The sequence below is a fragment of the Sinohyriopsis cumingii genome, chromosome 3 (assembly GCF_028554795.1).
Source record: "Sinohyriopsis cumingii isolate HCF-2022 chromosome 3, ASM2855479v2, whole genome shotgun sequence".
Lineage (NCBI taxonomy): Eukaryota > Metazoa > Mollusca > Bivalvia > Unionida > Unionidae > Sinohyriopsis > Sinohyriopsis cumingii.
The window spans coordinates 23,205,489-23,226,857 of record NC_142963.1 but is presented as its reverse complement, the minus strand read 5'-3'; the positions used below and the strand labels follow the sequence as shown (position 1 = coordinate 23,226,857).

The following is a 21,369-nucleotide window of genomic DNA, read 5'->3' as shown; positions in this document are numbered from 1 at the left end:
ATTTTTATTTTATTTGAATGAATGAATGAATGAATGAAGGAAGGAAGGAAGGAAGGAAGGAAGGAAGGAAGGAAGGAAGGAAGGAATCCACCAGTAAAAGAACTGTATCCCCATTTAGTGTTTTTCTTGGTTGTTTCTGTTAGTTATTTAGTTTTGCCTGTCATCCCTGCTTGGGTATAGGCTGCCCACAAAAGATTGCCAGAGGCTTCTGTCCTGTGCCATCCCTTCAAGCTGACTCCAGGTGTGACCCATCTTAGTGATGTCCGCCTCAAGGTCGCGTCGCCAGGTGTGCCTTGAGGGTTCCATTTCAATGCCTGTCTGGTAATGTTGGTTGGCGGCTTATGTAAGGTGTGTCCTATCCAACCCCACCTTCTCTTCTTGATCTCATCCTCTGCTGGAAGCTGGGAGGTTCTCTGCCACAGGTTGGTGTTGCTGATGGTGTCTGGCCAGCGGATCGGAAGAATTCTTCTTAGGCAGCTGTTGATGAAGGTCTGAACTCTCTTTACGGTCGACTTGGTGGTTCTCCAGGTCTCTGCTCCATACAGTAGGACTGACTTCACATTGGAGTTGAACAGTCTGATCTTGGTAGTTAAGGAAATTTCATTGGAGCTCCAGATGTTCTTGACCTGTATGAAAGCTGCTTTCGCCTTTCCGATCCTTGCCTTGACATCTGCATCTGTGCCACCCTGCTGGTTGATAATGCTGCCCAGGTATGTGAAGGGGTTGTTTCTGAGCACTGCTGAAATACAAAGATCTACATGAGATTTAAGGCAATTTTGTGTATTGTCTTCCTGCTGTTCAACTGGGAATCAAACTGGTGTTGGTTTATTTAAAATGCTTGATATCTCTGCTTGTGATATTTCATTCATCAGATATTGATGGATCAATGTTTTCAGCATCTTTGTGCAGGAAATCTATTTGATCTGTCCTGTTTAGTTCTGCCATTTTTGACACAGCAAATGGATACTGAATACCAGCAACCACTGACCATGACAAAGCATATTTGCAACATCTTTATCCAGATTACACAATAATAAAATGATTTTTTAAAAAGAAAAATATGTAAATATTTGTTTTCTTAGTCTTTCACAATCAGTTCATTCAAATTTTAGAAACCCCAAAAAATGGTGGCATTTTTCTTTTGTTTTTGGCACAGTGTATCTGCCTTCACTTATAGTGTTGGTGTTTTGTTTTGCATGTGACATTATTTATAGAAGTACCAAAGATAGGTTTATAAATGTAGCCCAGATCAGATTATACAGAAATAAATGCATTTATACAGAAATGAGGTCACCTTGATCACACAGTTACAGTCTGATTAATGGAAATCCTTACTACCATTACCAAATAATGCCATTGCAATTAAAATGCTATCTCTCTCTCAATCATTAATGAAGGCACTGGGTATGCAAAAGTCTTGATTATTCTAAGTGGCACATGACTAATGTTTTGAAGTACATAATTGGGCTCATTCAAGGTAAACAACTTGTATAAAATGCATTTGTGGAGTCCAATAAGTCACTCTAAAAAAATGTATGTAACATTATATGTCCCAGATTTTCAATATCTGAACAAAATCGATAGCCAGATTTTCAAACTTTAATTTCTACTAAAACAGAAATTTGTTAGATAAAACAAAGAAATTTGTTAGATAAAACAAATTACCCTCACTGACAACATTTTGATTTTCAAATTGCTTTTTTAATTGATTTTCAATTCAAGATTGACTTTACAAATTGGTGAAATTATGCTTCAGATTACGTTTGTCTTCATGCTTCTATCAACTGTCAGAGTGCTGTTTTCCATTGTAGAATTCATAGTCCAATTCTGAACAAACTTAATCTCATTCCTGAAAGATTGATTGTTTGTTGGGATTACAGAATGTTTAAACTTGACAAATCAGTCTGGCAGAAATAACTTTGCCAACAGGCTCAATTCTGCCAAAAATTGGCAATTTTTCATACTTAACAGTTAAACTTTATCAGTATAAAACACAAGAAATTCTCTGTTAAACAGATTGTGACCATATTTGACCATATTATTTAAATATCATGGCCCTCTAGGCTTCCCAAAAAAATTAATGAACTGTGAGTCCTTTATGTAAACCCGTGATTATTTGCCAAGAGGATTTTTAAAAAATTCCATTGCCACTTTGACTGATCAAACAAAGTGAGAATTTAAACAGCTTCATTAGACAGAAAAATAAATTTAATTGTAGAAACTGTGCAATTTAGAAAAAAGAGAAAAATAATTTTGATCTTATTTATTTTTATTTTGTATGATGAATTTATGAAATAAAGACAATTGTCTTTTTTTTTCTTTGCTTCTTTGCTTATTTTAATGCTCTATAGCTTTACATTAATTTTTGGTATCGTATTTACTTGCCTGTAAGTCAAGTCGAATTGCCAGGAACATAGACCTTGATCTACCTTTGCATAATGTGCTGGCAGATCAGGATCTTTGCTGTTCTTCTACTGATCACTCCTAACAAACTACATAGATCAGATCTGCTGGCACATTATGCAAAGGTAGACGTGGGGCTCTGCAGTTGTAGTTAGCATATATGGTAGTTTCATTTTTTTCAGCGCAAATATTGAACATAACTGAACAAATAAACATGTCAGTCATGTGAGATTTATGAAATTGTATACAGTTATCTTAACAATTATTAAATAAATAATAATAAATAAATAAAGACACTGACCCTCAAGATGTTATATATGTTGAATTGGTGTTCTTTGCTCTATATTAACAGATTTTTAATTACCATTTTAAATCAGATGATTGCGGGAAATGAACAATAAAGATATGCCATGTAGATTCCAGGCAATGCAAGGGACATTACTCTGATATGACAGTAATAATGGGGAAAAAATTATGATGGCATATACTTGTCCTAATGTTAGGGTCTTGATGTATATGCAGCACAAACTGTAAGTCAGTTTGAAAATTGGATGCTATTTCAAAGGCTCTCATTTTGTAACCTGTACCTTCCAACAACAGAAACTTATGTGAGAGAATGAAAAGTATGCATATGTAACCACTTGTGATGGGGGGGGGGGGGGGAGCTCCAAGATTGTCATTGAGAATGGGCACACCAACGTGAGCATGAAATTACATGTTGACCAGAGACTGTTTTAACGAAACCAAGTGTTACAACAAAAAGTAATATATCATGTACAACAAAGTTTTTAAGTCAACACCTGTCAATTGTAAAAGCCACAAGAAAACAACTGTAACATTCTTCATATTTTGACTCTTATTTGCTACCATAGATTCGATCTCTTGCTTCTTGACAGATATGGTAATCATGTGATCTGATTCTTGCATAAAATCATTATACATCGTCAGATGTCAGACTGGTTAACTGATTTGTTGCAGTGATATCGATTTTAAGAAGGTATAGATTTTATTTGAGAACATGGGGTATGGCCATGTTTTGAAAAAGTGAAATTCATGGGTGCATTTTCAAAAAAGTATACTCACCAGCAGTTCTGATATTTTCCCCAAATAAAACTGGTGATTCTGAAACTGTAACTAAACTCTTGTCATTGGGTGTATATAAAGATAGGTGGTGGTATGCAGAAAATTACCAGAAACCTAGAGCACCATACCATGACACCAAAGATCCTGCAATATCATACGCAGCTACCATACAGTAAGTTCTGTTGAGAGAGTCTGGGGCAAAAAAAACAGGCAGAGTTTTCTGCAAAAGAATTTGACCCTCTTGCTTTTTTTAAATATTTAACCCAATAAACTTTGAGTCACAAAATTAGGAGACAAACTCAGGACACTTGTCTCATTTATTTGCATCTATTTACCTGACAATTACTACTATGATGCCATGGTTGGGATTTCTTAAATGTCTTTCATAAATTATAAGATTAGATTCACTTGTATAACCTTTTTTGATATTTTTTGTGGCACTGATTTGTCTTGGATTAACAAGATTAAACCATGAGTTTGCATTCTCATTAGACATTTTATTGTCTTGGGTTTTGTTTTATATTTATGAGAATTTAGGAGGTGTATCAACACCCTCTGCCAGACTAGACTGGGTTGGCTTCTTTGCTGTCCACTAGAGTATCAGTCTGGCTTGTCCACTGTGGTATGTGCTGACAGTCACTGCCAGACTAGACTGGATTGGCTTCTTTGCTGTCCACTAGAGTATCAGTCTGGCTTGTCCACTGTGGTATGTGCTGACAGTCACTGCCAGACTAGACTGGGTTGGCTTCTTTGCTGTCCACTAGAGTATCAGTCTGGCTTGTCCACTGTGGTATGTGCTGACAGTCACTGCCAGACTAGACTGGGTTGGCTTCTTTGCAGTCCACTAGAGTATCAGTCTGGCTTGTCCACTGTGGTATGTGCTGACAGTCACTGCCAGACTAGACTGGGTTGGCTTCTTTGCTGTCCACTAGAGTATCAGTCTGGCTTGTCCACTGTGGTATGTGCTGACAGTCACTGCCAGACTAGACTGGGTTGGCTTCTTTGCAGTCCACTAGAGTATCAGTCTGGCTTGTCCACTGTGGTATGTGCTGACAGTCACTGCCAGACTAGACTGGGTTGGCTTCTTTGCAGTCCACTAGAGTATCAGTCTGGCTTGTCCACTGTGGTATGTGCTGACAGTCACTGCCAGACTAGACTGGGTTGGCTTCTTTGCAGTCCACTAGAGTATCAGTCTGGCTTGTCCACTGTGGTATGTGCTGACAGTCACTGCCAGACTAGACTGGGTTGGCTTCTTTGCTGTCCACTAGAGTATCAGTCTGGCTTGTCCACTGTGGTATGTGCTGACAGTCACTGCCAGACTAGACTGGGTTGGCTTCTTTTTGCAGTCCACTAGAGTATCAGTCTGGCTTGTCCACTGTGGTATGTGCAGACAATCACTGCCAGACTAGACTGGGTTGGCTTCTTTGCTGTCCACTAGAGTATCAATCTGGCTTGTCCACTGTGGTAGGTGCAGACAATCACTGCCAGACTAGACTGGGTTGGCTTCTTTGCTGTCCACTACAGTATCAATCTGGCTTGTCCACTGTGGTAGGTGCAGACAATCACTGCCAGACTAGACTGGGTTGGCTTCTTTGCTGTCCACTACAGTATCAATCTGGCTTGTCCACTGTGGTAGGTGCAGACAATCACTGCCAGACTTGATTGGGTTGGCTACTGTAGTGTGTGCTGCCCACAAGACCAGACTGGATTGACCAATGTGGTGCATGCTGACACCCACTGCCAGACTAGACTACACACAACAAGATCAGACTGGATTAGCCACTGTGGTGAGTTGCTGACACCCACAACAAGATCAGACTGGATTGGCCACTGTAGTGTGTTGCTGACACCCACAACAAGATCAGACTGGATTAGCCACTGTGGTGTGTTGTTGACACCCACAACAAGATCAGACTGGATTGGCCACTGTGGTGTGTTGCTGACACCCACAACAAGATCAGACTGGATTGGCCACTGTAGTGTGTTGCTGACACCCACAACAAGATCAGACTGGATTAGCCACTGTGGTGTGTTGCTGACACCCACAACAAGATCAGACTGGATTGGCCACTGTAGTGTGTTGCTGACACCCACAACAAGATCAGACTGGATTGGCCACTGTGGTGTATGGTGACATGTTCTCTAGGGTCACTTCTAATGATTTATATAAAACCATGTAGAACATGATCTGATGGTGCATTATGTAATTGCAGATCAAGATGTATGTGTTCATGTGCAATATACAGTACCCCATCACTATTAGGCAGGAGCTGCAGTAGCTTGCCTGGTAGTGTATAGTGTTGTGGGTTCAATACCCTTCCAGGTAGTCCAGGTTGGCTACCTCAGTGTGTTCTTGAGAAAGTTTTTTAGCTCCCATGATAAAGTCAGTAATGTGTTAAAAGTGCAGTAAAACCCAACAAAACAAATCACTATTAAGCATAGTGTTATATAAAATGGTCTCTAATATAAAATACTCCCTGATGTAACATAGTCTCTGATATAGCATGGTCTATGATATAACACAGTCACTGATACAACATGGTCTGATATAACACAGTCACTGCCATAACATTGTCCCTGATATAGCATGGTCTATGATATAACACAGTCACTGTTATAGCATGGTCTATGATATAATAACATCACTAATATAACATGGTCTGATATAACAAAGTCCCTGATACAACATGGTCTCTGGATTACCACTATCATGTCATGATATAACACATGTATATATTATAGATCCCATTATACTAATTGAATTCTATTATTCCATGTAAAGTACTCTAGTATAATGCCACTTTGCCTATGGTGCTTATACTTTTTACCTCGGTGAAATGTCACCTGCAGTGATTATCAGTTTCTAAAAATAGCCATTTGGGCAAGGCAAACTGGCATAATGGTGTTCAGTGATCTTTTCCATGTTTTTGTTCTTATTGAAAAACATGTCCCAGGTGCTAAATTTGTTCATCTGAACATAGATGTGCACTCCAATATTTATTTACAGTTGTGGTTAAGCCTGCAGACTGTATAAATCATATAATCAAATTTGATGACTATTTCTAGAACAGTATTATACACAAATTGCTTGCATTTCATCACTGATATATACCCTGAATATTTTGAGATGAAAATTCCAAGGGAACTGCTCCCCCCCCCAATTAAATAATGTCGATGGATGTTTCTTATATGTGATTTATGTTTTAACATTTAAATAGAGAGGGATGTATGTAGGAAAGCAACTATTTCTTTTATGCTGCATAGCGCATACAATTACATTCTGCTTAGTTGATATGATGTAATGCATGTATAATCTAGAAATGTTGCATATATATTCCATATATTGAAGAAGAAAAAAGTATAAATGTGTGGGGTGGGGTGGGGGTATCATGCATTGGTGAATTTATTACTGTTTTCCGATTCTGATGTGTTAATCAGTAACAAAGTTAACAAAAGAGGAGAGAAAATTTACATGTTTATTTCAATGTCAGTTTTACAAAGAAAAATCATATATTTGAATGCATTATGTTCATGAGAGTTATGGTGTTGAAAAGAGAGAGCAGCACTGGTTGATTATATTTATACTATGTGGATAATACAGTTCCTTAATTAAAAGATTTATCCAATTACATTTTGTCAGGAAGTATAATTGTATACATGTATTGATGGAAACAGCAATTCAAAAACTGCTGTTCCTAATGATGACAGCCACTCTTAAAATGATACACATTTTAGACACAAAATTAACTGAAAAGGAAACAAAGTCGATATAAATGAATATTATTGGTTTGAACACATTCATTTGGGACACACACACACACACACACACACACATTCCTTTAATGTGTACATACAAGAGTTTTACTCAATGTAGATTTGATATTTTGTCCATGTGTTCTTGTTTAATCAGTCCGTTGTCCAAATATGTGTACTTGTTTCACATTATGTGTCCTTTTTGTCCATGAATGTGTACTTGTTTCACATCTTCTGTCCATTTTGTCCATAAATAAGTACTTGTTTCACATGATCTGTCCATTTTGTCCATAAATAAGTACTTGTTTCACATCATCTGTCCATTTTGTCCATAAATAAGTACTTATTTCACATCATCTGTCCTTTCAATCTGCAGACCTACAGCTGCAGTAGCCTGCCTAATTACATTGAAGTCCTTCAGACTAAGCTAGATCATGTGGACTATGCATTGAAGTCCTTCAGGCTAAGCTAGAAAATGTGGACTATGTACTGAAGTCCTTCAGAATAAGCTATGCACTGAAGTCCTTCAGACTAAGCTAGATCATGTGGACTATGCACTGAAGTCCTTCAGACTAAGCTAGATAATGTGGACTATGCATTGAAGTCTTTCAGACTAAGCTAGATCCTGTGGACTATGCATTGAAGTCCTTCAGGCTAAGCTAGATAATGTAGACTATGCATTGAAGTCCTTCAGACTAAGCTAGATCATGTGGACTATGCATTGAAGTCTTTCAGACTAAGCTAGATCATGTGGACTATGCATTGAAGTCCTTCAGATTAAGCTAGATCATGTGGACTATGCATTGAAGTACTTCAGGCTAAGCTAGATAATGTGGACTATGCATTGAAGTCCTTCAGACTAAGCTAGATAATGTGGACTATGCATTAAAGTCCTTCAGGCTAAGCTAGATAATGTGGACTATGTACTGAAGTCCTTCAGGCTAAGCTAGATAATGTGGACTATGCATTGAAGTCCTTCAGACTAAGCTAGATCATGTGGACTATGCATTGAAGTCCTTCAGGCTAAGCTAGATCATGTGGACTATGCATTGAAGTCCTTCAGGCTAAGCTAGATAATGTAGACTATGCATTGAAGTCCTTTAGGCTAAGCTAGATAATGTGGACTATGCATTGAAGTCTTTCAGACTAAGCTAGATCATGTGGACTATGCATTGAAGTCCTTCAGACTAAGCTAGATCATGTGGACTATGCATTGAAGTCTTTCAGACTGAGCTAGATAATGTGGACTATGCATTGAAGTCCTTCAGGCTAAGCTAGATAATGTGGACTGCATTGAAGTCCTTCAGGCTAAGCTAGATAATGTGGACTATGCATTAAAGTCCCTCAGGCTAAGCTAGATGATGTGGACTATGTACTGAAGTCCTTCAGGCTAAGCTAGATAATGTGGACTATGCATTGAAGTCCTTCAGACTAAGCTAGATAATGTGGACTATGCACTGAAGTCCTTCAGACTAAGCTAGATAATGTGGACTATGCATTGAAGTCCTTCAGGCTAAGCTAGATCATGTGGACTATGCACTGAAGTCCTTCAGACTAAGCTAGATAATGTGGACTATGCATTGAAGTCCTTCAGGCTAAGCTAGATCATGTGGACTATGCACTGAAGTCCTTCAGACTAAGCTAGATAATGTGGACTATGCATTGAAGTCCTTCAGGCTAAGCTAGATAATGTGGACTATGCATTGAAGTCCTTCAGGCTAAGCTAGATAATGTGGACTATGCATTGAAGTCTTTCAGACTAAGCTAGATCATGTGGACTATGCATTGAAGTCCTTCAGACTAAGCTAGATCATGTGGACTATGCATTGAAGTCTTTCAGACTGAGCTAGATAATGTGGACTATGCATTGAAGTCCTTCAGGCTAAGCTAGATAATGTGGACTGCATTGAAGTCCTTCAGGCTAAGCTAGATAATGTGGACTATGCATTGAAGTCTTTCAGACTGAGCTAGATCATGTGGACTATGCATTGAAGTCCTTCAGGCTAAGCTAGATCATGTGGACTATGCACTGAAGTCCTTCAGACTAAGCTAGATAATGTGGACTATGCATTGAAGTCCTTCAGACTAAGCTACTAAGCTAGATAATGTGGACTATGCATTGAAGTCCTTCAGGCTAAGCTAGATAATGTTGACTATGCACTGAAGTCCTTCAGGCTAAGCTAGATCATGTGGACTATGCATTGAAGTCTTTCAGACTAAGCTAGATCATGTGGACTACACATTGAAGTCTTTCAGACTAAGCTAGATCATGTGGACTATGCATTGCTTTCTAAACAGTCTCATGTATCATTCTGGACAATATTCTATACTACAATTGGACCAAGCTAAATGGAATTTATAACATGGTGTAAGTTATCAAGAGAGAGAGAGAGAGAGAGAATATGCTCATGAATGATGTGGAGTGTTGAGTTTCAAAAGTTTAGGAATACTTTTATTTTACCTTACTATGCCCCTGTCACCTAATCAAGCCATTCTACTGGAAAATCAGTGCAATGTCTTTTGGACTTGTAGTAAAGATCTGTTTCAGAATTGTTTTCTTTATTTTTTCATTTGACATTATTGGAGAAATGTTACTCTATAAAGATGGAACTAAATTATGAAGTTGCACTTTATTTGATGTAACTACAACACAGATGATGTCAATAAAGGTCATTCCTGCTAATAAAACAAAATTTCTGCTGTAAAATATGAACTTTAAAGTGTGATGCAACGATTTTAGCATTAATAATTATTAGGTTGAAGTCATCATCAGGATTGCTGTGTTACTGCAAGAGGTGGCCATTGTTCAGCAAGGTCTCAGTGTAACATCCTTCATTAAAACATGATTCCGCTTTTAAGGCAGATATGGATCCCTTTTCTTTAAAATTCAGGTGTCGTAGGTTTCTGTTTCCATTTATCTTGGAATCTGACACAAAACAGCAAATGTTTTTATTATAAATGTATATTGCATCATTTATGAATAATTTCATTAAAATTTGATCAAACTAAACAGAAAATATTCTACCATAAGAGCTTTTCAGGTTTATGCAAATGATGATGATCCTTTATCAAATATGGCTTCTGTTACTTAAAATATACTAACTTTTAAACAAAGTCTTCACAGAAAAAATCTATAGAATTTGAACTGGGCATGTAAAAAAAGAGTAACTTTCAGTGACCCGACAATTATTAAACTGTTACACAGTACATGTACTATGATTGATTTTGGGTTTTTTTTGCATGTGCATATTTTCTGATTTCTCCAACATGAAATTAAATAAAGGTAAGTATAGACTTCATAACTTGCAGGCCGGTCGAGTTTACCAGGGAGACTATGCTGAACTATAATGTACAGTACTTACACAGAGCAAAGCATGCATAGTGTCACTTAAATCCAAACTTATTCCCAAACATATTATGTGCAGATTTTGCTTTATTCATTGTTTCAACCAAATTGCATTCTTCCAGATAACATTTCAGCTAACCCTTAATAGCTGTTTCATTTATGTTGAATCACGCGCTCATGAGTTACTCATCTTCAATGATATAAGTGATCCTACAAATTGAAGTTATATTTTTTAAAAAGGTACGCACGTTTAATTGTACAAGGCACATAACCATCATAATCTACATGTTCATGAAGAGTGGTAATAATAAAGGATAAAATTCTCATATAGATCAACTAAGATCAACAGCATTAATTTTAGTTTTATGTTTTAGAAGAATAAACATCATAACTTTCCATACAATGGAAAGCTTGATGTTTTGGCATCTCCTATGTTGATAGTCAGTGAATTTCTTTGGTTATGCGACAGAAGTACAGGCCAGTTAATCATTAAAACCCTGAAACTGGCTTGTGATAAGAGGGAATTTTGACTGGTACCTATACAAGTACATTGATGTGTAATTGCCTTTTATTCTTTAAAATTAGCACGATTACCATAGTTTTGTAAAATGGGGTCAAAGGCATACCTATGAACTTTTCAAAAGCCAAGTAGGGAGACTGAATACAAAAAATAGAGATTGGGACCTAAAATCAGGAGGTTTTTCATGGCATTTTTAAAGCCTTGTTTTCACTAAATTGATCTTCCTGGTCCAATATGTGTGAAATTCACCATGTTGTTAGACCTAAGTGATAATTTGCTAATCTGTTGTCTAACGTAGCCATGTTGTTAGACCTAAGTGATAATTATGCTGACCTGTTGTCTAATACAGCCATATTGTTAGACCTAAGTGATAAGTATGTTGCCTAACATAGCCATGTTGTTAGACCTAAGTGATAAGTATGTTGCCTAACATAGCCATGTTGTTAGACCTAAGTGATAAGTATGTTGTCTAACATAGCCATGATGCCAGCAGTCTTGAAAATCTTATTGCTACTCCTTCAGAATGAATGGTTTTGTTGACATGGTGATTTTCACCAAATCACTTCATGCAATACATATGTGGTCTTAACCCTTTTCTAAATGCAAGCATATTAGGACACCTTTACCACATTCTCATTGAAGTGTTATTGGATGCCTCCATCTGATTTGCATTGCACAAGCATGTTTTAACATTGTCCACATGGAAACATGTTTTAACACTTTTCACATGGAAACAGGTTTCAACAACTACCTTGAAATTTTTTTGTCATTGTTATTTCCAGAACAGATGGACACATTAAAATGGGCTTTCTCCTAAACATTTCTTACAATTTGTAGTCTGTCTTAAATGAAAATGATGCTGATTAATCCAATATGTCTTACAATTTGTAGTCTGTCTTAAATGAAAATGATGCTGATTAATCCAGTATGTCTTACAATTTGTAGTCTGTCTTAAATGAAAATGATGCTGAATCTTACAATTTGTAGTCTGTCTTAAATGAAAATGATGCTGATTAATCCAATATGTCTTACAATTTGTAGTCTGTCTTAAATGAAAATGATGCTGAGTCTTACAATTTGTAGTCTGTCTTAAATGAAAATGATGCTGATTAATCCAATATGTCTTACAATTTGTAGTCTGTCTTAAATGAAAATGATGCTGATTAATCCAATATGTCTTACAATTTGTAGTCTGTCTTAAATGAAAATGATGCTGAGTCTTGCAATTTGTAGTCTGTCTTAAATGAAAATGATGCTGAGTCTTACAATTTGTAGTCTGTCTTAAATGAAAATGATGCTGATTAATCCAATATGTCTTACAATTTGTAGTCTGTCTTAAATGAAAATGATGCTGATTAATCCAATATGTCTTACAATTTGTAGTCTGTCTTAAATGAAAATGATGCTGATTAATCCAATATGTCTTACAATTTGTAGTCTGTCTTAAATGAAAATGATGCTGATTAATCCAATATGTCTTACAATTTGTAGTCTGTCTTAAATGAAAATGATGCTGATTAATCCAATATGTCTTACAGTTTGTAGTCTGTCTTAAATGAAAATGATGCTGAGTCTTACAATTTGTAGTCTGTCTTAAATGAAAATAATGCTGAGTAATCCAATATGTCTTACAATTTGTAGTCTGTCTTAAATGAAAATGATGCTGAGTCTTACAATTTGTAGTCTGTCTTAAATGAAAATGATGCTGATTAATCCAATATGTCTTACAATTTGTAGTCTGTCTTAAATGAAAATGATGCTGAGTCTTACAATTTGTAGTCTGTCTTAAATGAAAATGATGCTGAGTCTTACAATTTGTAGTCTGTCTTAAATGAAAATGATGCTGATTAATCCAATATGTCTTACAATTTGTAGTCTGTCTTAAATGAAAATGATGCTGAGTCTTACAATTTGTAGTCTGTCTTAAATGAAAATGATGCTGATTAATCCAATATGTCTTACAATTTGTAGTCTGTCTTAAATGAAAATGATGCTGATTAATCCAATATGTCTTACAATTTGTAGTCTGTCTTAAATGAAAATGATGCTGATTAATCCAATATGTCTTACAATTTGTAGTCTGTCTTAAATAAAAATGATGCTGATTAATCCAATATGTCCATATCCAGGTCATTAAGAAATGACCATATGGGTTGTAACTCAGTATATGATGTACATGTCATAGGGGGCGCTCACCAGTAATTATGTACTTTTGAGAGAGTGACGTATGTAAAGTAAAGTTGTTTGCATTTAAAACATGCACTGTGGAGAGAATGTTGGCATACCTCTATGCTACATTAATTTAATGTGGATGATATTTCTTTGGAGATTGTACTTCTGGAAATTGTACATGATTTAAGCACACTGCTAACTAAATTGACTGCTCCCTTGTGCTAAAAATCAGCCTGAATTAGTCTATAGTACACTATCCAGAGCAGCTATTAAAATAGGGAAAATGAATTTTGCCAGACTAGACAATACCAGCTTCTGAAAGTGCAATGAATGAATTACCAAATATATAAAATGTAAAAAAAAGTTATCAGTTCTTTTTTATACAATTTACCTCTAAAGTTCAGGAAGTGAAAATGACCAAGTGGAACTAGCACTTTTTTGAAAGGTGCAGATCTGGAGTAAGGCCATGCTGTATACTCTATAACCATATTACACCCATCAATCATACACCAAGGTCTTTTTTTTAAACAGCCAGTATAACCAGTGAGGAAATCTGGTGAAATTCTTTTTCTTTAAAATTCTAACCCTATGCAAAATACGAAACATTAGAGCACTACCATGGCAATAACCACAAGGGAAGTAACTCAGCATGATGTTTAAGTCAACTAATAACCATAAGGGACGTAACTCAATATGATATGTATGTCATAGCAATAAACCATAAAGGAAGTATGTGTGTGTGTGTGATTTGGATTTTTAACGTAGTTTTAACAATTTTTCAGTCAATTCACTATGATGTCTGCAGTGTGGCAGTTTATAGTGATGTCGAGCACTGGGGCATCATGCTGCAGACATGTAGCATGATGTCCCACCCAGTCATATTATCCTGACACCAGGCTAACCAGTCCTAACACTAACCTTAATGCTGAGCGCCAAGCGAGGCAGCTGTTAGTACCATTTTTGTAAGTCTTTGATATGACTTGGCCAGGGATCGAACCCATACCTCACGCATTTGAGGCAGACACTCTAACCACTAGGCCATCGGAGTGGTCCATAAAGGAAGTAACTCATGTGTATGTGATAGCTATTTTTTAAAGAGTTGCAGCTGTACATAAATTTAAATGCTTGTTTACATCATGAATGTAGTGGGAATAAAAATAAGGAATTGACATGTGATTTTATTTCACCAGGGCTGCTTCAAAACTTGCAAACTCCAGTTTGAGTGAAACAATGAGACAACATAAATCAATATTACAAGGAAGCATCCATAACTGGTTCATCTTTGGATGAATGCACATTCACAAATCAAAGGAAACAGTTTCAGGGAGTTTTTAATTGTAAAAGGCAATTAATAGCTAATGAGACTATTCTTAAACTGAAGATATTTTTATTAATGGGTCATTGTTGGTTTCTGCATGAAGTATTTGGTAAGACTCTTAATTATAGGAAGGTGCATGTTCTTTTAGGCTACAAGACAGGAATTTATTAATAAAATAATACACTAGCAATCATGATTAAAATGCAGGATTTTCCTAGGAAATTCAAGATTTTTCACATGTATGTGTTTGGTCCTCCATCCTAATTATAGGGTTGCTAAGGTGGTATAGCATTGGAGGAGTAAGCCAAGGGTTGCAGATTCAGTACCCACTTACACCAACCTGGGTTGGCTGCCTTTATGTGTCCTTGGGGCAGGCACTTTACTCTCATATCCTCAGATGATATATCCATTATTGTGTTTAAGCTGCCATTAAAACCAACAACCAAAAACCCACTTCTTAGTGATATGCTTAGTCAATTATAATTACACTTTCCTTTCTGCATCTTAGCTTTTCTAACATCTCCTTGATTTGAAAGATATTTTATGTTTTATTGTTTCCAAAATTAATGGTTGTTTTTCATGGTGTTGATGAACAGGACAATTCAGTTTATCGAATATAATGAAATTATTTGTATATAATTACCCCCCCCCCAATTATGTGTTTCCTATTGCACTGGTTGTAAAATTAGGATAGGTAGGTATGTTTTTAAAATTATATATATTATAATGACTAGTATGTATAATGTACTAAGTGCTTCAAAATACTGAGCAAAAACAGCACATTCAGGTGCACAGATCAATTTTGGGCAATATTTTTTGTTACCATAGAAGGAAAAGGTGCTAGGGTTGTCAACGAAAAACAAAGATGACCAACTGGAAACACAAATATTTCTGGGGGAGCCTGATATGATGAAATCCAGACAATTACGTTATCTACTGTGAAATCATTCTTTCTTTAATTTGTAATTGTTTAGTTTTTCGTTGGTGACTTCAGCCCACTAAATGATTTGTTCTCTCTGAATAATAGAGAGACAGAGAGAGCTAAAGTGCACACAAGATTTCTAATGTTTTACACAAAAAAAAACAAAATTTAGGATATTATAGCCACCATTTGACATTATCGGATCTGAAAACTCAGTACATTTATACTTGAATTTATGTCATTAATTCATGAATTAAATCCCCACAAGATAGCAAGACCACAAAAATAAATAATTTTACAGTAAATTAAAACTATAAAGAAAAATGTGTGTAGAAATTTTAATTATGAATATAATGTTTCTATTGCAGTCCACCTTTCTCAGGGTCTGACCCAATGCGGACGTACAATATCATACTCAAAGGCATTGATGTGATAGAGTTTCCAAAGAAAATCAGTAGGAATGCTCACATATTGATAAAGAAGTTGTGTCGAGACAACCCCTCAGAAAGACTTGGCTATGGCAAGAATGGCATTGTGGATATTAAGAAGAACAAGTAAGTTTATTTGCAATAATAATAATAATAATAGATAAATTAAGAAGAAGACAAGTTTGAAAAGGGTGTCTCAATTGGAACGTTATATTTCGCAAGATGCCCATCACTAATTGTGCTTATGCAGCAGTTTCTTTGCTATGCTGTTTTTATGAACTTTGCTGAATTGGTAATAGGACAGTATTGGTAGTTTCTAATGTAATATTTCATCACATATATTAATCAACAGAGTAACTAAGTAATGGAAATTCAAACAGATTCTGATTTTTGCCTGTATTGTTGAGATTCTTTCTAAAGTTCTATACTGTGCAGTTCTTTTTTTTGACAAAGTAACTCTTGACATCTCACAGATGCTACAGCCAAATTGTTTGTTCAATATTGTTTTGGTTTTTGGAGATTTTATGATCACCTTAAAAACTATTTGCATGTGACTGAATGATCAGTAGTGTACTAATGAGGAGACAGACAGGGCAGTTGCCCCAGGTGCCAGAGGACTTGGAAAACCAAAACCCCTGATAAAAAGCAGGAAAAGCTACCAAATGGCATTAAATTGCTGGGAAATTGCTTCCAGCCAGGGCTCGGCCCCAGAGCCTGTTGGGGGAGCTCAAAACACTCCCCCAAGCCTCCTAGATGTGGGGGGGATGGTGGCACTAGCCCCTTCCCAAGAACTTTTTCCTGACTTCAGTCTTTCAGGCCTCATTTTCTGGCCCTTTGGGTCAACATCGTTGCCCTGGCTGCCATTCACTCTCACTGCACACCATGTGTAAGGTGATTAATGTTGGAATTTTTTACTGTATATGTATGCTGTTGTTTAAAAAATTAACTAGCACAAATATTTAGCATATTGGTGAGGAAGGTATTTTTGCTCCAGTATCTTGTGTTAAAAAGATATAAACAATTATTAAGAATGAGTCATTCACAAAATGTGTATATCCATAACATGCTAAATTCACTTTATCTGTGAAAATATAGTCGTGCTGGATGTAATGACCTTTACTGTATAGTCTCATTTCTCTTATCTGACTGCCTTATATTAAAAGTATTTCAAATGTTATATTATGATACATAAAATATTTAATATGTTAAAAATGTATAAATGTCTACATTAAAGACATATATTCATATTAAACATCTCATATATGCTTATATTAAAAATGTATAAGTTTATATTAAATATACTGTCAATTTAAAAATATATACTATGTTTATATTAAAGATATATAACATACATATACAAAAGACAATTCATTTATTTCAAGATGGTTCCAAGGTTTTGACTGGGAAGGACTTCTCACCAAGAACATGGTTCCTCCCATTCAACCTAAGGTAAGAAAAAAACATACTTTCAAACTCAGCTTTAAGTTACGTAGAATGCCCTGCACAGTATATGTTTTCTTTCTTAACTTTAATAGATATCATGTAACCATAGCAACTTTAATCTGGATATAACATAATATTTATTAAAAAAAGACTAGGCAAAGATATTGTTGCTATGTCACTAGGTATGTACTTGAAAAGTTTATTTTGTTTTATGGATCATGTACCACACTGCAAAGTTCAAACATTTGGCAGGCTATAAGAGAAGGTATGAAACCCAAAGGTCAAGTTGAGGGCTCAGAATCATTTCAAAGTGTTATCAGATAAGACAGAACTAAAAAACTTTTTATAATTATTATTCTTACAAAACAAATTATCATTTTACCATCTAGCCGGTAATTGCTTTGGACATAAAAATTGGTGATTTTATCACAAAAAAACATGTTTACATTTTAGGCAAGTACTATGTTAGCCATTTTTGCACAATAACATTAACTCAACATCACAGACCTGGACCAAACACTAAAGATGTGTTGCAATTAGGGTACAGAAGAATCCTATCGATTTTGCACTCAAAAGGTAAAAGTTCAGGGCCACTAAATGAAAGAAAGAAAAATGGTTTCTGAACAATAAGTCAGATTTTCCACAATTGACAGTTGCCATACTTTGTGGATGGCTTGCATTGGTTTAAGGAAGAATAATCATTTTCGGGGTGAAAAGGTCAAAGGTTATTGTTACTGCAACTGAAAGAACATTGTTTTTTACAAAAACATTTCAAATATTGACCCGTATCTTCATCAAGGTTTATGGTTGACTTACATGTTTAGTAGGAAAGAAGCCTCTTGATTTGTGGGTCAAAAAGTCAAAGGTCAAGGTCATCACAGCTAAAAGAAACATTGGTTTTAAAGAATAATGTTTATTCCAAAGTAAGTTCCTTATACATGCTTTGTGGATGGCTTGCACTTAAGGTAATAAAAGAAACTATATTCTCTGGGCTTAATATTAAAAGTGAATGTCTTAGTGTGTCTAATATGAAAAGCATATTTTCTGCACATTTTGTTTGCTTCAAGATTGTATACCTTGTCCAAAGACTGAGGTCATTATGGTGCCTTGGACAGTAAACTCTCAAGTCAACCTAACAGTACTAGTGCCTGCATAGAGAACTATTAAACATGACTGGTGTATATGGTGCCATTCAGAGTATTCTTGTTTTCTCTGTGTTTTCTATGGCACACCAGTCAGAACCTTTCTGGAAGAAATACCATTTTAAATACTGTACCAAACTAGAAGCCTACATTTTCTATCGACATATAACATTATATTTGGCCTTGATTTTCACAGAAGAAATTTTTCCAGACAGAAAAACATTCAATGACAAATAGCAACAAGTCTAGATTGTATGGCACATGTGATACATTCAGGGGACTGCTAGTTTGTCAGATTATGATTGCTTTACATAACTAATGATTTTGCTGTTTTGAGAAAGGAAGGCTCCAAGTCTAGATTACTATGATAAATTTTAAACCAAGAAAAACTTCACTTTGATAAGATCTCAAGAAGATCTTGTCCTCAAAACCTTCACTTTGATAAGATCTCATAAAGATCTTGTCCTCAAAACCTTCACTTCAGTATGATCTCAGTAAGATCTTGTCCTCAAAACCTTCACATCAATATGATCTCAAGAAGATCTTGTCCTCAAAACCTTCACTTTGATAAGATCTCATAAAGATCTTGTCCTCAAAACCTTCACTTCAGTATGATCTCAGTAAGATCTTGTCCTCAAAACCTTCACATCAATATGATCTCAAGAAGATCTTGTCCTCAAAACCTTCACTTTGATAAGATCTCATAAAGATCTTGTCCTCAAAACCTTCACTTCAGTATGATCTCAGTAAGATTTTGTCCTCAAAACCTTCACTTCAATATCATCTCAAGATCTTGTCCTCAAGACTTCACCTCAATATGATCTCAAGAAGATCTTGTCCTCAAAACTATTCTCATACTGAATACTGTAGATTGGCCTTTGTGTTCCATGAAATGTCTTAAACAAAATTAATGAAATTTAGTATATTTGATGCAAATTAAAGAATTGAGAATTTTTAAATTGTTAGCCTGTAGTTTGTATAATTTGTTACGGTAAAAACATTAACTAAATTTTCTTGAATTAGTTTTCTTACTTACAGTAGATTACTCTTGGTCATCCTGCTTCTTGCTGTTTGTACATAGCCTGTTGAATCACACCATTTTGATCCTTGTCTCACTTCCCCTTAGAGTGCTTTTCATTTAAACCGAGGTACAGTGCTCTTATGTCTCATCCTCAGGCACTATAGTTAAATATGTCTTCATGGGGGAAATAGTTTACCCAGTTACCCAAAATAAGTACTGTAAATAAAATAAAAAATTCAAAATAAAGTGTTTGCATTTATTTTAAATAGTGCATATCTCAGTTCATTCAATATTTTATACATGCTAACACAACCGATTTTGGGTGTAGAAGTGAACATTAAGAGCACTGAACCCATTTCAGAGTACTTGCTGTTTTGTATTTCTAAATTTAAACTTCAATGTCTTGTCTGTGACTGGTGTCACATAGATTTCACTTTTCTGCCAGTAGCAGTGACAACTGTAATCATGGTATTGGCATCAACAGTAGTATGTCACTATGTTAAAGAACATGAAAGTCTTATATTGCCAACATCAGTTACTTTATTTAGCTGTAACTTTCATACACCATTATGATATATCCACAGTTTGTACCCTGATACACTGGGAGTCCCTGTCTTACTAGCATATATAGAATCATGATACTATTCACAGGTGAGACACCTCATTCCACAGAATGATTGTTTTACTTCAGTGTGCAAAATATTTTATCACGTTGTATAAAGTACTCGTTAATGGTAAAGGCTGTTGTGTGAAGGTGAAGACAACAAGAAACTATTGGCATCTACTTGCTCTTGCACACACAGTCTCCAGGAATCACAGCACAAGTACAGAGCGAGCAGGTTTTAAGAAATTATGAGCAATCCAAACAAATGATTCCTTTGACTTTTGTATTGGAATCATCTTCCTTTGCAAGAATAAAACAACATACAGTATTATATTGATAGAGCTGTCAGTATTACCTGCTATTTAAAAAGATGATGTGCACGATGGAATATGAACCACTTTGCTATCGATGCCCTTTCAATGAGTGTACCATTCCTGGAAAAAGGGATGAGCTAGACAGAGATTGAATCACTTTGTTATCAAGACCATTGTACTGATTGTACCATTCCTGGAACAGGGATGAGCATGACAAAATGTGAACCACTTTGCTACCAAGGCCCTTTTAACAAGTGTACCATTCCTGGAACAGGGATGAGCTAGATATAGTTTGAATCACTTTGCTATCAAGACCATGGTACTGACTGTATCATTCCTGGAACAGGGATGAGCACAATGGAGTGTGAACCACTTTGCTACCAAGGCCCTTTTAACAAGTGTATCATTCCTGGAACAGGGATGAGCTAGACAGAGTATGAATCACTTTGCTATGAAGACCATTGTACTGACTGTATCATTCCTGGAACAGGGATGAGCTAGATAGAGTACAAATCACTTTGCTATCAAGACCATGGTACTGACTGTATCATTCCTGGAACAGGGATGAGCACAATGGAGTGTGAACCACTTTGCTACCAAGGCCCTTTAAATGAGTGTACCATTCCTGGAACAGGGATAAGCAAGACAGAGTTTGAATCACTTTTCTATCAAGACCCTTATGTCATTCCTGGAGAAGAAACCCTTGCTAGAAATAGGTGCTTGTGCTTGTTAAAAAAAATTTATGATGAAAACACTCATTGTTCTTGACTTTCTGCCAGCAAAAACACTCTTTTTTCTTTATTGTATTTCACAATTTTTTTAATGTCAAATGAACAGTCACTACTGTTAGAAAATAAATTGGAAGTTGCATGACAGCTCTGTGCAAAAAATTATGCCCAT

The 21,369-nt window shown here is 35.9% G+C and overlaps 1 protein-coding gene across 2 annotated transcripts in view; it reads left to right on the top strand.

The window, feature by feature from the left end:
• The window catches only part of LOC149802536 (cGMP-dependent protein kinase 1-like), a 248,197-nt gene that overhangs the window by 200,292 nt on the left and 26,536 nt on the right, over nt 1–21,369 (top strand). For both annotated transcript variants that reach the window (XR_016420045.1, XM_089951780.1), the window contains exons 15-16: nt 15,886–16,071; nt 17,328–17,394. Coding sequence is in view for 1 of the 2 variants with exons in the window: in XM_089951780.1 (XP_089807906.1) it covers nt 15,886–16,071; nt 17,328–17,394 (253 nt within the window). In the remaining variant the exon portion in view is untranslated. The remainder of the gene's footprint in view (nt 1–15,885; nt 16,072–17,327; nt 17,395–21,369) is intronic.